Source organism: Hemitrygon akajei, unplaced genomic scaffold (assembly GCF_048418815.1).
Source record: "Hemitrygon akajei unplaced genomic scaffold, sHemAka1.3 Scf000131, whole genome shotgun sequence".
Lineage (NCBI taxonomy): Eukaryota > Metazoa > Chordata > Chondrichthyes > Myliobatiformes > Dasyatidae > Hemitrygon > Hemitrygon akajei.
In genome coordinates this window covers 286649-304685 of record NW_027332017.1, presented here as the reverse complement: position 1 = coordinate 304685, position 18037 = coordinate 286649, and the positions used below count along the sequence as shown (strand labels likewise).

The 18037-nt window shown below is 45.3% G+C and overlaps 1 protein-coding gene across 1 annotated transcript in view; it reads right to left on the bottom strand.

Annotated features, from left to right (window-relative positions):
• The window catches only part of LOC140723735 (E3 ubiquitin-protein ligase TRIM69-like), an 81164-nt gene that overhangs the window by 10663 nt on the left and 52464 nt on the right, over positions 1–18037 (bottom strand). The window contains exon 3 of the mRNA XM_073038281.1: positions 340–573. Within this exon, the coding sequence (XP_072894382.1) occupies positions 340–573 (234 nt within the window). The remainder of the gene's footprint in view (positions 1–339; positions 574–18037) is intronic.

Here is an 18037-nt window from a genome sequence, read left to right as displayed (position 1 = left end):
TTACGTATTCATACTTTGTCCGGCACAGTTTTGATCTGGGGACGGGCGGATGTCATTCTGTATTTGTGTTGCAGCTTACTTTACAATGAATTACCCTGAAGTTTCATCGCTTCAAGATTGTATTTTGCTAATGAAGGACTGAAAGCGTATCTTGGACATTTTGAAATGTCATTATTGGAGTGATGGGAGGGTGCATCATGCAAGTATAACAACTTGTGTGAGGTCGCCAGCAGCGGCAATTGATTTGTTAGAATTGGCCGCTGTGCTGTGTTTATTTCAAATATACCACTGTTCATTTTGTGCCCTCTGAAAGAAACGAATTGAAATATAATCCCTCACCTTGAGAAACATCACACTGTCTTTTTGATCCATCTGTTCCTTTAACTTCGAGATTTCCTCCTGAATAAACCTTATATTCTCTTGAATCTCCCGAAGATTTTTCTCCATTGAGTTGAGAATCCTCTTCTCTTCTTCCCTGAGATCCCTGAGTAAGCTCTGCTCTTTCTCAGTGATAATCTGGCGCAGTTCAACAAACTGGGATGTGACGTGGGACTGAAGGCTGTGTGACTGTTCCTGTCGAATGAAAGGTGAAGATTAATATACTGCATTGCTGTGCTCTGTTTCCTTTTGTCGTTAAGTTCGGTCTATTGGAGTCCATGCTACTTCTGAGTGCATTCCCGTCAACACCATTCCCTCACGTTTTCCTGAAACCTATTCTCAGTTTATTGACCCATAAACTCCCATCTGATTCACACACACCCTCCCCACCTTTACAGGGTTAATTGTAATTAACCATTCATCCAGCATGTCCTTGGAATGTGTCTGAAACTGTCATGACCACAGGGAGAGCATGCAAACTCCACACAGACAGCAGCAGAGGTCAGGATCGAACCCAGGTCACTGGAGCTGCGATACTCTGCTATTCTGCATTAAATGGAGCAAAATTCGACAGTAATATCAGAAATTCCGCTCATGAAGCCTCACCCGAACTCCGGAAATCTTCTCTTTCTGTTGCTGCTCCTTTTCCTGGAAGTCTGATTTCTTTTTTGTGAGAGAGTCTAAGGAAGATTTTAGCTGATCCTGGAAGTCAGAGAGTGAAGGAAATAGAAACAAAGATGCATCAAAAGAAACAGGTGATCAAACCCGATTATCACACAAAATGCCGGAGGAACTCAGTGAGTCAGGCAGCATCTATTCAGGGAAAATAAACATTCGGTGTTCCGGGATGAGACCCTTCATTAGGACTGGGAAGGAACGGGACAGAAGCTACAATAAAAAGGTTGGGGATGAGAACCAGCTGACAGGTGACGGGTGAGACAATGTGAGGGGGAACGTGGGGGAGGGTGATGAAGTGAGAAGCTGGGAGGGGACAGGTGGAAGAGGTAAAGGGCTGGAGATGAAGGAATGTAATACGAGAGGACAATTCACCATGGAAGAAACGGGAGGAACTGGGCAGTTTGCGGCCCTGAATGGTGACGAGGGAGGAGGTTAGGAGTCAGGTGTAGCACTTGTCCCGCTTGCAGGTGTCAGTGCCAGGAGGGAGATCAGTGGGGAGGAGCGAGTGGATCAGGGCGATACAGGACGTGGACCGCGATCCGTATGGAGAGCGGAGAGTTGCGGGGTGAGGAAGAGGGCTGTGGGACGGAGAGATGCTAGAATCCCGTGGGAGAAGGCGAAAGTTGCAGAGAATGATGTGTTAGTTATAGAGGCTCGTGCGATGATATGTAGGACAAAGGAAATATTTTAAGTATTGAACTAACGTTAGTTTTTACCTTGTAGGTTTTAACAGCTTCTTTAATCGGCATGAAGCGGTGCTCTCTGTGTTCCTGCGCGTCTCTACAGATCACACAGATCAGTGTCTTGTCCGTTTCACAAAACAGCTTCAGTTCTTCCTCATGTTCCTCGCAGTGAAGTTTACTTTCCTTCCCTTTCGGATTCAGGTTTAGATTTCGAGCTTTTTCAGCCAGATTTGCTAAGGCCCGATTCACCCTGAGGGTGCGGTCAGCAAACTCCTCTCTACATTCCGGGCAGGAGTTTCTCTCCTCCCTTTCCCAACACAGTGTAATACAAGAGCGACAGAAGTTGTGTCCGCACTCCAGTATAACCGGATCGGTGAAGAAATCCAGGCAGACGGGACAAATTGCCTCCTCGCTCAAACTCTCGACCTGTCCTTTCGAAGCCATGTTAACTCCCAGCACTTCCTGATTCAGAATGATTTCACTTTCCGGGAGCTGCTGATCCCCTGCAGTACCGCGATTGTCCACTACGCGCGCTGCAGACTCAGGGAGTGAACATTCTGCTGCTGGATGTGTTCAGTGGAAATTCTGGCTATTTCCATGTTAGTGTGGGATCAAAAACAAATTAAACAGGGAAAAGATAAGAAAACGCCCAATGGACTGTCTAAGCCCGGCGACGAGCGTAGGTGAGTTGGCCATATGCCCAGCAACCCCATCTCGTAAACACCTAGAGCGACAAAAAACGTTAGCTGAATGTCCAAAGGCCCCATCGCTCCGATCGGAAGGACCTTTCCGGATAGAGATCCTTCATCTGAACTGTCTCAACCCGAAATGCCGATTGTCCATTTCCCTCCACAGATGCTGCCCGACCCCCTGAGTTCCTCCAGCAGCTCGTTTTTTATCTTTCTCCATGTCTAACAGATTCAGAGTGGAGTGTAAAACGGTGGATAAGTAAACAGTGAAAACATGCCATTAAACTGGGGATGCGGAGAGAATATTGTGCTGTGAGGAGAGAGATGCAGTGGTGATGACCGACCTGTGGTTGCAGGAAAAAGCACAGGACTGGACTTTCTACGTCATAGGGTGGAAAATGTTAATTTTTCGGTAAGGTCCTGATTTCAACAGCCCTTCGTGAGAAAAACTTAATGACTTGACCCATGTCTGTCCTGTCTCCAATAGAAGCCCTGGTCTCCTTCACTCTGGACACAGATCAGATGTTGATACTTTTTTTTGTATCAAAATAAACTTTATACTCTTTATTCAGAATGATAAAACGTGCCAATACCTTTACCCAATGAATTTACATTCATTCTCTATTGGGTATTCTGTTGTCTGTTGTCGCCCATGTGCCCCCTGGGGTGGTGAACAATAATTGAGAGGCTTTCTCAGCCAACACGGCCTCTCCCAGTCTAGCAGTAGATAGACCCGATAGTTCCAATGGTGTCCCTGTAGTCTGGAATGTGTCAGTCGGCAGCATTCCTGTACGACAGGGGTTCCCAGCATTTTGTGCTAAACACCAGTACCAGTAACCGTGGACCCCTGGTTGGGAACCGCTGCTCTCCGGACATCTCGGTGTGATGGCAGGCCAACAAGTTTCGAGCGTCTTTCCCCGAGTTGATGATATTCCAGGAGCACTCGCTGTCCGTTTTCCTGTGCGTCCTGGGAACAGCCCGAGGATCAGTGAGCCTTCTGTCACGCAGCTGCTGTGGCACAGGCTCTTGCATCTTTCTCCACATATCTTCGCCAGCCCACAGTCCGCAAAGAGGCGAGTGACCGTCTCGTCTCCACTGCAGTTAGCTCGGGGCAGCGCGCTGTGGGAGTGATCTCCGGGCATGCAGCAAGGATCAGACTGGGAGGGCCCCTCTCGTCTCCACTGCAGTAATCTCGGGGCAGCGCACTGTGGGAGTGATCTCCGGGCATGCAGCAAGGATCAGACTGGGAGGGCCCCTCTCGTCTCCACTGCAGTAATCTCGGGGCAGCGCACTGTGGGAGTGATCTCCGGGCATGCAGCAAGGATCAGACTGGGAGGGGCCCTCTCGTCTCCACTGCAGTAATCTCGGGGCAGCGCGCTGTGGGAGTGATCACCGGGCATGCAGCAAGGATCAGACTGGGAGGGGCCATCTCGTCTCCACTGCAGTAATCTCGGGGCAGCGCGCTGTGGGAGTGATCTCCGGGCATGCAGCAAAGATCAGACTGGGAGGGGCCCTCTCGCTGCCAGACAGGTGAGGTCTTGCTGCCTGTTGGTGAGATCTGGTGATGAGGCATTCTGCCAGATGGTCTGGACTGTCTGCTAAGGGAACCAGTCCACTGTGTCCATCCAGTCCTTCTCCTGCAGTAACTGTAGGACATTCCGTGCTGACCACTGTCTGGTGTTCTTGTGGACAAGGCAGCTGGTCTGAAAGAACTGTCACCAATTTCATTAACACAAGGTTCACATGGAGAAGCTTCCTGATTGAGACAGACACAGTCTCACAGGGTATTTACAGGGTAGGGGCAGGAATGAAGTTTCTCCTGGCTGGGCAGTGGAACCGGGGATCACAGACTCAAAATCCGAGGTCACCTCAGCAGGACTGAGATGAGGAGAAATTTCCCCACCCACAGTGCAGTGAATATTTGGAGTTTTCTCCACAGGTTTTCTAAATTAAACCGACATATTTAGGGGCTCGGCGATGTTGGGAACGTTGCAGGAAAGTGGTGCTGAGGGCAAAGATCAGCCATGTTCTGAGTGAGGGACAGAACAGCGCAACGGGCCGAATGGCAACGTCTGTTCCTGTTTCTTATTTTCTAAATCACGAGGTTACCTTTGCGCCTTGTTCTCCCTTGGCCTTCAGCCTGTCGGATTGCACAGGGGAGCGGTGAGAGCTCCGGAGATCCATCAGCAGCCGCTGCGATTATTTCATGTTCCTGTTATTTATCCTGTTTCTCCATATTTGCATTTACACAGTTTGTTACCTTCAGCACTCTGGCTGATCTTTCACTGCCTGCTTCTGTTGTGGTTACTATTCTATACTTTTTCTAAGTATGTCCGCAGGAAAATGCTTCTCGGGGTTGTATGTGGTGACTTATCTGGACTCTGAAAATAAAATTTATTTTGAAATTTGAGTTTCGGGAAACTTGCTTCAATTCTGAGAACAAACTGTGACTGACATCTCCAGCTCCCAGCAGCAGCCCGGCCTCACACACTCGCAGCCAATCAGCGATCACCGCTGGGAGAAGGATGCTCTCATTGGCTGAGGGGTGTGAGTGGGCGGGACGCTGTGCGCCCGGCCGGGCCTGTGTTTGCAACCGGGACCGAGTGAGGCCGGAGACCGGGAGCTGAGCCTCGGGTTTCGGCTGCACCACCGGCGGGTCGTGAATCCTTTCGAAGGCAGAGCTGAAGCGACTGGCGGGGATTCCGTGAGATGTTTCAGCTACACGGAGGGCGCCCGGCCTTTCCCCGCCGAGGATCGGGGCCTGTTGTCTGGAGTTGTCTCCCAGACCCGTCCCTTCCTGCTGGGAGACGGGAGCTGCCCCGCAGCGGCTGCCGATGGATCTCCGGAGCTCTCACCGGTCCCCTGTGCAATCCGAACGGCTGAAAACCAAGGGAGAACAAGGCGCAAAGGTAAACTCGTGCTTTAGAAAATAAGTAACATGAGCATGTCTGGCCACTCGGCCCGTTGCGCCTATTCCACCCTTTCCTCAGAATAGTCCTTTCTTTTTAAATCTTTTTATTGATTTTAAACAAACATAAATGAAACATGAATACAAAGAGCTTGAGAGTACATAATTAACAGGTTAAGGTATAAATACAAACAGATGATATTAACCTCCCAAACTCATAGTGGTTACAAAAAAATAGAGAAAATAAATGAAAAAAATCGTAACCGACATGGGCCATTGCATTATATCAATTATACACAGTAGCGTCAATAACTACGCACCTCCATCCAAATAATTAAGGACAATAAAAGTAAGGTTTAGGAAAAGTCAGTTTAGCTCATATGAAAATGTTGAATAAATGGTCTCCAAGTTTCTTCATATTTAACTGAAGGGTCAAAGACAACACTTGTATTTTTTTCTAAACTCAAACAAGAAATAGTTTGAGAAAACCACTGAAATATAGTTGGAGGATTAATTTCTTTCCAGTTCAATAGGATAGATCTTCTAGCCATTAATGTAACAAATGCAATCATCCGCCGGGCTGGGGGGGGGGGGGGGGGGGATAAAGGACTATTATCCACCATTGGTAAACCGAAAATTGCAGTAATAGGATGCAGCTGCAATTTGATATTCAGAACTGTTGAAATAATACCAAAAATATCTTTCCAATAATTTTGCAAACCGGGGCAAGACCAGAACATTTGGGTCAATGAAGCGACTTCAGAATGACATCTGTCACTGGTTGGATTAACATAAAAATAAAATCAAGCGAGTTTATCCTTGGACACGTGAGCCCTATGAACAACCTTAAATTGTATTCGGCATGTTTAGAACAAATAGAAGAAGAATTGACTAATTGTAAAATTTTCTCCCACTGCTCTGTGGGTATAAGACAGTGAAGTTCTTTTTCCCATTCCTTCTTAATTATTTCTGATACTCCTGGCTGTATTTTCATGATCATATGATAAATGATGGTTACTTAACCCTTCTGGCAAGGATTCAGAGATAGAATTTTTTCTGTAATGTCCATTGGACATAATTTCAGAAAATATAACATTCAAGAAATTTCTAACTTGCAAGAATCTAAAAAAAATGAGTTTTAGGATGGATAGCTGTTCAAAGGACATAAAACTGTTATCTAAAAATAGATCATGAAAACATGTTATACCTTTTGTTTTCCATAACACAAAGGCTTGGTCCATAAAAGAGGGCTGGAAAAAGAAGTTAGATATAATAGGGCTTGATTATTCAAGCCAAAGAATTTACAAAATTGAAACCATATTCTTAATGTATGGTTAAATATAGGATTAGTTATTTGTTTATTCGGTTTAGATAAAGCAAAAGGAAATGAAGATCCTAAAATAGAAAACAATGAGAAGTCTTGTACAGATTTACACTCCAAATTTACCCATTGTGGGAAAGGCACTATGAACGATCCTTGTGTCCAAATTATTAAATATTGAATATTAACTACCCAATAGTAAAATCTCAGGTTTGGCAAAGCAAAACCACCTTCCTTCTTAGGCTTCTGTAAATATTTTTTACTTAATCTAGGATTTTTATTCTGCCACACATCTGAGGATATTTTGGAGTCAATAATATAAAAAAATAAGATTTAGGAATAAAAATTGGTAATGCTTGGAATAAATATAAAAATTTGGGTAATACTATCATCTTGATAGTATTAATTCGACCAACCAATGACAGAGATAATGGGGACCACCTGGTAACAAGTTGCTTGATTTGTTCAATTAAAGGTAAAAAATTAACTTTAAATAAACCCTTATGTTTCTTGGTAATTTTAATACCCAAATAAGTAAAATGATCTGTGACAACTTTAAATGGTAAGTGTTTATAAATTGGAACTTGCATATTTAATGGAAATAATTCACTCTTATTAAAATTCAGTTTGTAGCTAGAAAAGCTACTAAACTGAGCAAGCAAGGATGAAATATCAGGAATAGATCTCTCAGGGTCAGATATGTATAGTAACAAATCATCAGCATATAATGATAACTTATAAGTCCCTTAACCACAGGTAGTACCAAAAATATTAGGTGATTCATGAATGGCAATGGCTAAAGGTTCCAAAGCAATGTCAAATAATAGAGGACTTAAAGGGCAGCCTTGCCTCGTACCACGGGACAACTGAAAGAAAGGAGATCTTTGATTATTGGTAAGAACCGAAGCCAAAGGTTTATAATACATTAATTTAATCCATGATATAAATTTTAAGCTAAAATTAAAATTCTGCAACGTATTAAATAAATATAGCCATTCAAATCTATTGAACACTTTTTCAGCATCCAAGGAAATGACATTCTGGTATTTTAGATGAAGAAGTATAAATTATATTAATTAATTTTCGAATGTTAAAAGATGAATAACAGTTTTTAATAAATCTGGTCTGATCTTCAGAAATAATTTGAGGTAATACATTTTCTAATATAGTGGCCAAAATTTTGGTAAAAATCTTAGAATCCGCATTCAGCAAGGATATTGGCCGATAGGATGCACATTCAGTGGGGTCTTTTTCTTTTTTTAAGAATTGGAGAAATGGAGGCATCATAAAATTGTGGTTATTTACCTACAGTTAACGCATCTTTAAAAATTTTACAAAGCCAAGGAGCGAGTATAGAAGAAAAGGATTTAAAATATTCAGCAGTATAACTGTCCGGACCAGGGGCTTTACCTGAATTCATTGAAAAAGGAAGTGGGTTCCCCTTTCCAGACCCTGCCCGGGGACTTGTACCACTCCTCAGGGTTATATATGGAACCTCTCGGGCAGGGACTGGGAGTGGGTTCCCCTTTCCAGACCCTGCCCGGGGACTTGTGCCACTCCTCAGGGTTATATATAGAACCTCTCGGACAGGGACAGGGAGAGGGTTCCCCTTTCCAGACCCAGCCCGGGGACTTGCCTGCACTCCTTAGGGTTATATAGTGAACCTCTCGGACAGGGACAGGGAGTGGGTTCCCATTTCCAGACCCTGCCCGGGGACTTGTGCCACTCCTCAGGGTTATATATGGAACCTCTCGGACAGGGACAGGGAGTGGGTTCCCCTTTCCAAACCCTGCCTGGGGACTTGCGCCACTCCTCAGGGTTATATATGAAAACTCTCGGGCAGGGACAGGGAGTGGGTTCCCCTTTCCAGACCCTGCCCGGGGACTTGTGCCACACCTCAGGGTTATATATGGAACCTCTTGGACAGGGACAGGGAGTGGGTTCCCCTTTCTAGACCCTGCCCGGGGACTTGTGCCACTCCTCAGGGTTATATATGGACCCTCTAGGACAGGGACAGGGAGTGGGTTCCCCTTTCCCAGGCAGATGCCCGAAGGTGACCGGGAGCCACCAGAGGGGATGGATCACAGTGATACTCGACAGAGTACCACATTTACTCTCCTCAATCCCTTTGGTCCCGGATAGGGCAGGCCAGAGGGGACGGATGACAGTGATACTCGACAGAGTACCACATTTACTCTCCACAATCCCTTTGGTCCTGGATAGGGCAAGCCAGTGGGGACGGATCACAGTGATACTCGACCGAGTACCACATTTACTCTCCTCAATCCCTTTGGTCACGGATAGGGCAGGCCAGAGGGGACGGATCACAGTGATACTCGACAGAGTACCGCATTTACTCTCCACAGTCCCTTTGGTCCCGGGTAGGGCAGGCCTGAGGTGATGGATCACAGTGATACTGGACCGAGTACCACATTTACTCTCCACAATCCCTTTGGTCCCGGATAGGGCAGGCCAGAGGGGACGGATCACAGTGATACTCGACCGAGTACCACATTTACTCTCCACAATCCCTTTGGTCCCGGATAGGGCAGGCCAGAGGGGACGGATCACAGTGATACTCGACCGAGTACCACATTTACTCTCCACAATCCCTTTGGTCCCGGATAGGGCAGGCCAGAGGGGACGGATCACAGTGATACTCGACAGAGTACCACATTTACTCTCCACAATCCCTTTGGTCCCGGATAGGGCGGGCCAGAGGGGAGTGATCACAGTGATACTCGACAGAGTACCACATTTACTCTCCACAATCCCTTTGGTCCCGGATAGGGCAGGCCAGAGGGGACGGATCACAGTGATACTCTACAGAGTACCACATTTACTCTCCACAATCCCTTTGGTCCCGGATAGGGCGGGCCAGAGGGGAGTGATCACAGTGATACTCGACAGAGTACCACATTTACTCTTCACGATCCCTTAGGTCCCGGATAGGGCAGGCCAGAGGGGAAGGATCACAGTGATACTCGACAGAGTACCACATTTACTCTCAACAATCCCTTTGGTCCCGGATAGGGCAGGCCAGAGGGGACGGATCACAGTGATACTCGACAGTTTACCACATTTACTCTCTGCAATCCCTTTGGTCCCGGATAGGGCAGGCCAGAGGGGACAGTGATACAGGCGGCTGTGATCAGGCTCACCACACAGGCAGGCTCATTTCTCACTGCTGTAATCAGGTAGAAGGTACACGAGCCTCAGGACTCGCCCCACCAGGGTCAGGAACAGTTACTACCCCTCAGCCATCAGGCTGTGGAACAACACAGGATAACTGCACTCACTTGTCCATAGAGATGCTCCCACAACAAATCATCGTACTGGGACTGTCTCAAAATGAGTGAAATAAGAGGTGCTTTGACTGAGACAGATCACATTCCTGTCTCAGAATTAGAGAAATTCAATCTGACAGGATATTTACAGCGGAAGGGCTGGAATGATGTTTCCCATAAGGTGTGGAACCTGTGCTTACAGACTCAAAATCCGAGGACAACTCAGCAGGTCTGAGATGAGGAGAAATTTCTTCACCCAGAGTGCAGTGAATCATTGCAATTATCTCCACAAGGTTTCTAAATTGAATAGACATATCCTGGGGCTCAGCGGTGATGGGAAGTTGCAGGAAAGTGGTGCTGAGGTCAAAAGTCATGCATGTTCTGAGTGAAGGGCAGAAGAGGCGCAAGGGGCCGAATGGCCACGCCTTCTCTATTTCTGATTTTCTGAAACACGAGTTTACCTTTGCGCCTCACTGTTTCTTGTCCTGTCAGATTGAACAGGGAGCGCTGAGAGCACCGGACATCTATCCGCAGCCACTGCGGTTATTTCATGTTCTCGTTATTTATTTGTATTGCCGAAGTTTGTTGTCTTCTGCACTCTGGTTGATCTTTCAGTGATCCAGGTATAGTTACCGTTCTGTAGCTTTGCTCTGTATGTTTGTAGGAGTTGTATGTGGCGACTTATATGTACTCTGTTAATTTTTGGAATAGTCGCTTGGGGAATCTGAGGTAGAGGAGTATTTTTGAGCCTCGGGGAACTTGCTTTGATTCTGAGAACAAACTGTGACTGACATCTCCAGCTCCCGGCATCAGCCCTCCCTCGGACACACTCACAGCCAATCAGAGGACACCACTGGGAGACCCTTGCCTCCATTGGCTGAGGGGTGCCAGTGGGCGGGACGATGGACGGACCGAAGTTTGGAATCGGGAACGAGCGGACCCGGTGAGAGACCCGAGATTGGGAGCAGCTCCCCGGGTAAAGGCTGCAACAGCGGCCGGAGTTTTGAATCCTTCCGATGGCGGAGGTGAAGAGACGGGCGGAGATTCCGTGAGATGTTTCAGCCACACAGAGGGTGCCCGGTCTTTCCCCGCCGTGGATCGGGGCCTATTGTCCGGAGTTTCCTCCCAGTCCTGTCTCCTGCTGCTGGGATACGGGAGCTGGCCCGCAGCGGCTGCCGATGGATCTCCGGAGCTCTCACCGCTCCCCTGTGCAATCCGAACGGCTGAAAACCAAGGGAGAACAAGGCGCAAAGGTAAACTCGTGCTTTAGAAAATAAGTAACAGGAGCATGCCTGGCCACTCGGCACGTTGCGCCTATTCCACCCTTTCCTCCGAATAGTCCTTTCTTTTTAAATCTTTTTATTGATTTTAAACAAACATAAATGAAACATGAATACAAAGAGCTTGAGAGTACATAATTAATAGGTTAAGGTATAAATACAAATAGATGATAACCTCCCAAACTCATAGTGGTTACAAAAAATAGAGAAAATAAGAAACCCTCCCCCCCAAAAAAATGAAAAAAATCCTAACCGACATGGGCCATTGCATTATATCAATTATACACAGTAGCGTCAATAACTCAGCACCTCCATCCAAATAATTAAGGACAATAAAAGTAAGGTTTAGGAAAAGTCAGTTTAGCTCATATGAAAATGTTGAATAAATGGTCTCCAAGTTTCTTCAAATTCAACTGGAGGGACAAAGACAACACTTGTAATTTTTTCTAAACTCGAACAAGAAATAGTTTGAGAAAACCACTGAAATATAGTTGGAGGATTAATTTCTTTCCAGTTCAATAGGATAGATCTTCTGGCCATTAATGTAACAAATGCAATCATCCGCCGGGCTGAGGGGGGATAAATGACTATTATCCACCATTGGTAAACCGAAAATTGCAGTAATAGGATGTGTTTGCATTTTGATATTCAGAACTGTTGAAATAATACCAAAAAGATCTTTCCAATAGTTTTTCAAACAAGGGCAGGACCAGAACATGTGGGTCAATGAAGCTTCTTCAGAATGACATCTGTCACTGGTTGGATTAACATAAGAATAAAATTGAGCGAGTTTATCCTTGGACATGTGAGCCCTATGCATAACCTTAAATTGTATTAGGCATGTTTAGCACAAATAGAAGAAGAATTGACTAATTGTAAAATTTTCTCCCACTGCTCTGTGGGTATAAGACAGTGAAGTTCTTTTTCCCATTCCTTCTTAATTATTTCTGATACTCCTGGCTGTATTTTCATGATCATATGATAAATGATGGCTACTTAACCCTTCTGGCAAGGATTCAGAGATAGAATTTTTTCTGTAATGTCCATTGGACGTAATTTCAGAAAATACTAACATTCAAGAAATTTCTAACTTGCAAGTATCTAAAAAAAAAAGTTTTCGGCTGGATAGCTGTTCAAAGGACATAAAACTGTTATCTAAAAATAGATCACGAAAACAAGTTATACCTTTTGTTTTCCATAACACAAAGGCTTGGTCCATAAAAGAGGGCTGGAAAAAGAAGTTAGATATAATAGGGCTTGATTATTCAAGCCAAAGAATTTACGAAATTGAAACCATATTCTTAATGTATGTTTAACTATAGGATTAGTTATTTGTTTATTCAGTTTAGATAAAGCAAAAGGAAGCGAAGATCCTAAAATAGAAAACAATGAGAAGTCTTGTACAGATTTACACTCCAGATTTACCCATTGTGGGCAAGGTACTATGACCGATTCTTGTGTCCAAAATATTAAATACTGAATATTAACTGCCCAATAGTAAAATCTCAGGTTTGGCAAAGCAAAACCACCTTCCTTCTTAGGCTTCTGTAAATATTTTTTACTTCATCTTGGATTTTTACTCTGCCACACATACGAGGATATTTAGGAGTCAATAATATCAAAAAAAGATTTAGGAATAAAAATTGGTAATGCTTGGAATAAATATAAAAATTTGGGTAATACTATCATCTTGATAGTATTAATTCGACCAACCAATGACAGAGATAATGGGGACCACCTGGTAACAAGTTGCTTGATTTGTTCAATTAAAGGTAAAAAATTAACTTTAAATAAACCCTTATGTTTCTTGGTAATTTTAATACCCAAATAAGTAAAATGATCTGTGACAACTTTAAATGGTAAGTGTTTATAAATTGGAACTTGCATATTTAATGGAAATAATTCACTCTTATTAAAATTCAGTTTGTAGCTAGAAAAGCTACTAAACTGAGCAAGCAAGGATGAAATATCAGGAATAGATCTCTCAGGGTCAGATATGTATAGTAACAAATCATCAGCATATAATGATAACTTATAAGTCCCTTAACCACAGGTAGTACCAAAAATATTAGGTGATTCATGAATGGCAATGGCTAAAGGTTCCAAAGCAATGTCAAATAATAGAGGACTTAAAGGGCAGCCTTGCCTCGTACCACGGGACAACTGAAAGAAAGGAGATCTTTGATTATTGGTAAGAACCGAAGCCAAAGGTTTATAATACATTAATTTAATCCATGATATAAATTTTAAGCTAAAATTAAAATTCTGCAACGTATTAAATAAATATAGCCATTCAAATCTATTGAACACTTTTTCAGCATCCAAGGAAATGACATTCTGGTATTTTAGATGAAGAAGTATAAATTATATTAATTAATTTTCGAATGTTAAAAGATGAATAACAGTTTTTAATAAATCTGGTCTGATCTTCAGAAATAATTTGAGGTAATACATTTTCTAATATAGTGGCCAAAATTTTGGTAAAAATCTTAGAATCCGCATTCAGCAAGGATATTGGCCGATAGGATGCACATTCAGTGGGGTCTTTTTCTTTTTTTAAGAATTGGAGAAATGGAGGCATCATAAAATTGTGGTTATTTACCTACAGTTAACGCATCTTTAAAAATTTTACAAAGCCAAGGAGCGAGTATAGAAGAAAAGGATTTAAAATATTCAGCAGTATAACTGTCCGGACCAGGGGCTTTACCTGAATTCATTGAAAAAGGAAGTGGGTTCCCCTTTCCAGACCCTGCCCGGGGACTTGTACCACTCCTCAGGGTTATATATGGAACCTCTCGGGCAGGGACTGGGAGTGGGTTCCCCTTTCCAGACCCTGCCCGGGGACTTGTGCCACTCCTCAGGGTTATATATAGAACCTCTCGGACAGGGACAGGGAGAGGGTTCCCCTTTCCAGACCCAGCCCGGGGACTTGCCTGCACTCCTTAGGGTTATATAGTGAACCTCTCGGACAGGGACAGGGAGTGGGTTCCCATTTCCAGACCCTGCCCGGGGACTTGTGCCACTCCTCAGGGTTATATATGGAACCTCTCGGACAGGGACAGGGAGTGGGTTCCCCTTTCCAAACCCTGCCTGGGGACTTGCGCCACTCCTCAGGGTTATATATGAAAACTCTCGGGCAGGGACAGGGAGTGGGTTCCCCTTTCCAGACCCTGCCCGGGGACTTGTGCCACACCTCAGGGTTATATATGGAACCTCTTGGACAGGGACAGGGAGTGGGTTCCCCTTTCTAGACCCTGCCCGGGGACTTGTGCCACTCCTCAGGGTTATATATGGACCCTCTAGGACAGGGACAGGGAGTGGGTTCCCCTTTCCCAGGCAGATGCCCGAAGGTGACCGGGAGCCACCAGAGGGGATGGATCACAGTGATACTCGACAGAGTACCACATTTACTCTCCTCAATCCCTTTGGTCCCGGATAGGGCAGGCCAGAGGGGACGGATGACAGTGATACTCGACAGAGTACCACATTTACTCTCCACAATCCCTTTGGTCCTGGATAGGGCAAGCCAGTGGGGACGGATCACAGTGATACTCGACCGAGTACCACATTTACTCTCCTCAATCCCTTTGGTCACGGATAGGGCAGGCCAGAGGGGACGGATCACAGTGATACTCGACAGAGTACCGCATTTACTCTCCACAGTCCCTTTGGTCCCGGGTAGGGCAGGCCTGAGGTGATGGATCACAGTGATACTGGACCGAGTACCACATTTACTCTCCACAATCCCTTTGGTCCCGGATAGGGCAGGCCAGAGGGGACGGATCACAGTGATACTCGACCGAGTACCACATTTACTCTCCACAATCCCTTTGGTCCCGGATAGGGCAGGCCAGAGGGGACGGATCACAGTGATACTCGACCGAGTACCACATTTACTCTCCACAATCCCTTTGGTCCCGGATAGGGCAGGCCAGAGGGGACGGATCACAGTGATACTCGACAGAGTACCACATTTACTCTCCACAATCCCTTTGGTCCCGGATAGGGCGGGCCAGAGGGGAGTGATCACAGTGATACTCGACAGAGTACCACATTTACTCTCCACAATCCCTTTGGTCCCGGATAGGGCAGGCCAGAGGGGACGGATCACAGTGATACTCTACAGAGTACCACATTTACTCTCCACAATCCCTTTGGTCCCGGATAGGGCGGGCCAGAGGGGAGTGATCACAGTGATACTCGACAGAGTACCACATTTACTCTCCACGATCCCTTTGGTCCCGGATAGGGCAGGCCAGAGGGGAAGGATCACAGTGATACTCGACAGAGTACCACATTTACTCTCAACAATCCCTTTGGTCCCGGATAGGGCAGGCCAGAGGGGACGGATCACAGTGATACTCGACAGTTTACCACATTTACTCTCTGCAATCCCTTTGGTCCCGGATAGGGCAGGCCAGAGGGGACAGTGATACAGGCGGCTGTGATCAGGCTCACCACACAGGCAGGCTCATTTCTCACTGCTGTAATCAGGTAGAAGGTACACGAGCCTCAGGACTCGCCCCACCAGGGTCAGGAACAGTTACTACCCCTCAGCCATCAGGCTGTGGAACAACACAGGATAACTGCACTCACTTGTCCATAGAGATGCTCCCACAACAAATCATCGTACTGGGACTGTCTCAAAATGAGTGAAATAAGAGGTGCTTTGACTGAGACAGATCACATTCCTGTCTCAGAATTAGAGAAATTCAATCTGACAGGATATTTACAGCGGAAGGGCTGGAATGATGTTTCCCATAAGGTGTGGAACCTGTGCTTACAGACTCAAAATCCGAGGACAACTCAGCAGGTCTGAGATGAGGAGAAATTTCTTCACCCAGAGTGCAGTGAATCATTGCAATTATCTCCACAAGGTTTCTAAATTGAATAGACATATCCTGGGGCTCAGCGGTGATGGGAAGTTGCAGGAAAGTGGTGCTGAGGTCAAAAGTCATGCATGTTCTGAGTGAAGGGCAGAAGAGGCGCAAGGGGCCGAATGGTCACGCCTTCTCTATTTCTGATTTTCTGAAACACGAGTTTACCTTTGCGCCTCACTGTTTCTTGTCCTGTCAGATTGAACAGGGAGCGCTGAGAGCACCGGACATCTATCCGCAGCCACTGCGGTTATTTCATGTTCTCGTTATTTATTTGTATTGCCGAAGTTTGTTGTCTTCTGCACTCTGGTTGATCTTTCAGTGATCCAGGTATAGTTACCGTTCTGTAGCTTTGCTCTGTATGTTTGTAGGAGTTGTATGTGGCGACTTATATGTACTCTGTTAATTTTTGGAATAGTCGCTTGGGGAATCTGAGGTAGAGGAGTATTTTTGAGCCTCGGGGAACTTGCTTTGATTCTGAGAACAAACTGTGACTGACATCTCCAGCTCCCGGCATCAGCCCTCCCTCGGACACACTCACAGCCAATCAGAGGACACCACTGGGAGACCCTTGCCTCCATTGGCTGACGGGTGCCAGTGGGCGGGACGATGGACGGACCGAAGTTTGGAATCGGGAACGAGCGGACCCGGTGAGAGACCCGAGATTGGGAGCAGCTCCCCGGGTAAAGGCTGCAACAGCGGCCGGAGTTTTGAATCCTTCCGATGGCGGAGGTGAAGAGACGGGCGGAGATTCCGTGAGATGTTTCAGCCACACAGAGGGTGCCCGGTCTTTCCCCGCCGTGGATCGGGGCCTATTGTCCGGAGTTTCCTCCCAGTCCTGTCTCCTGCTGCTGGGATACGGGAGCTGGCCCGCAGCGGCTGCCGATGGATCTCCGGAGCTCTCACCGCTCCCCTGTGCAATCCGAACGGCTGAAAACCAAGGGAGAACAAGGCGCAAAGGTAAACTCGTGCTTTAGAAAATAAGTAACAGGAGCATGCCTGGCCACTCGGCACGTTGCGCCTATTCCACCCTTTCCTCCGAATAGTCCTTTCTTTTTAAATCTTTTTATTGATTTTAAACAAACATAAATGAAACATGAATACAAAGAGCTTGAGAGTACATAATTAATAGGTTAAGGTATAAATACAAATAGATGATAACCTCCCAAACTCATAGTGGTTACAAAAAATAGAGAAAATAAGAAACCCTCCCCCCCAAAAAAATGAAAAAAATCCTAACCGACATGGGCCATTGCATTATATCAATTATACACAGTAGCGTCAATAACTCAGCACCTCCATCCAAATAATTAAGGACAATAAAAGTAAGGTTTAGGAAAAGTCAGTTTAGCTCATATGAAAATGTTGAATAAATGGTCTCCAAGTTTCTTCAAATTCAACTGGAGGGACAAAGACAACACTTGTAATTTTTTCTAAACTCGAACAAGAAATAGTTTGAGAAAACCACTGAAATATAGTTGGAGGATTAATTTCTTTCCAGTTCAATAGGATAGATCTTCTGGCCATTAATGTAACAAATGCAATCATCCGCCGGGCTGAGGGGGGATAAATGACTATTATCCACCATTGGTAAACCGAAAATTGCAGTAATAGGATGTGTTTGCATTTTGATATTCAGAACTGTTGAAATAATACCAAAAAGATCTTTCCAATAGTTTTTCAAACAAGGGCAGGACCAGAACATGTGGGTCAATGAAGCTTCTTCAGAATGACATCTGTCACTGGTTGGATTAACATAAGAATAAAATTGAGCGAGTTTATCCTTGGACATGTGAGCCCTATGCATAACCTTAAATTGTATTAGGCATGTTTAGCACAAATAGAAGAAGAATTGACTAATTGTAAAATTTTCTCCCACTGCTCTGTGGGTATAAGACAGTGAAGTTCTTTTTCCCATTCCTTCTTAATTATTTCT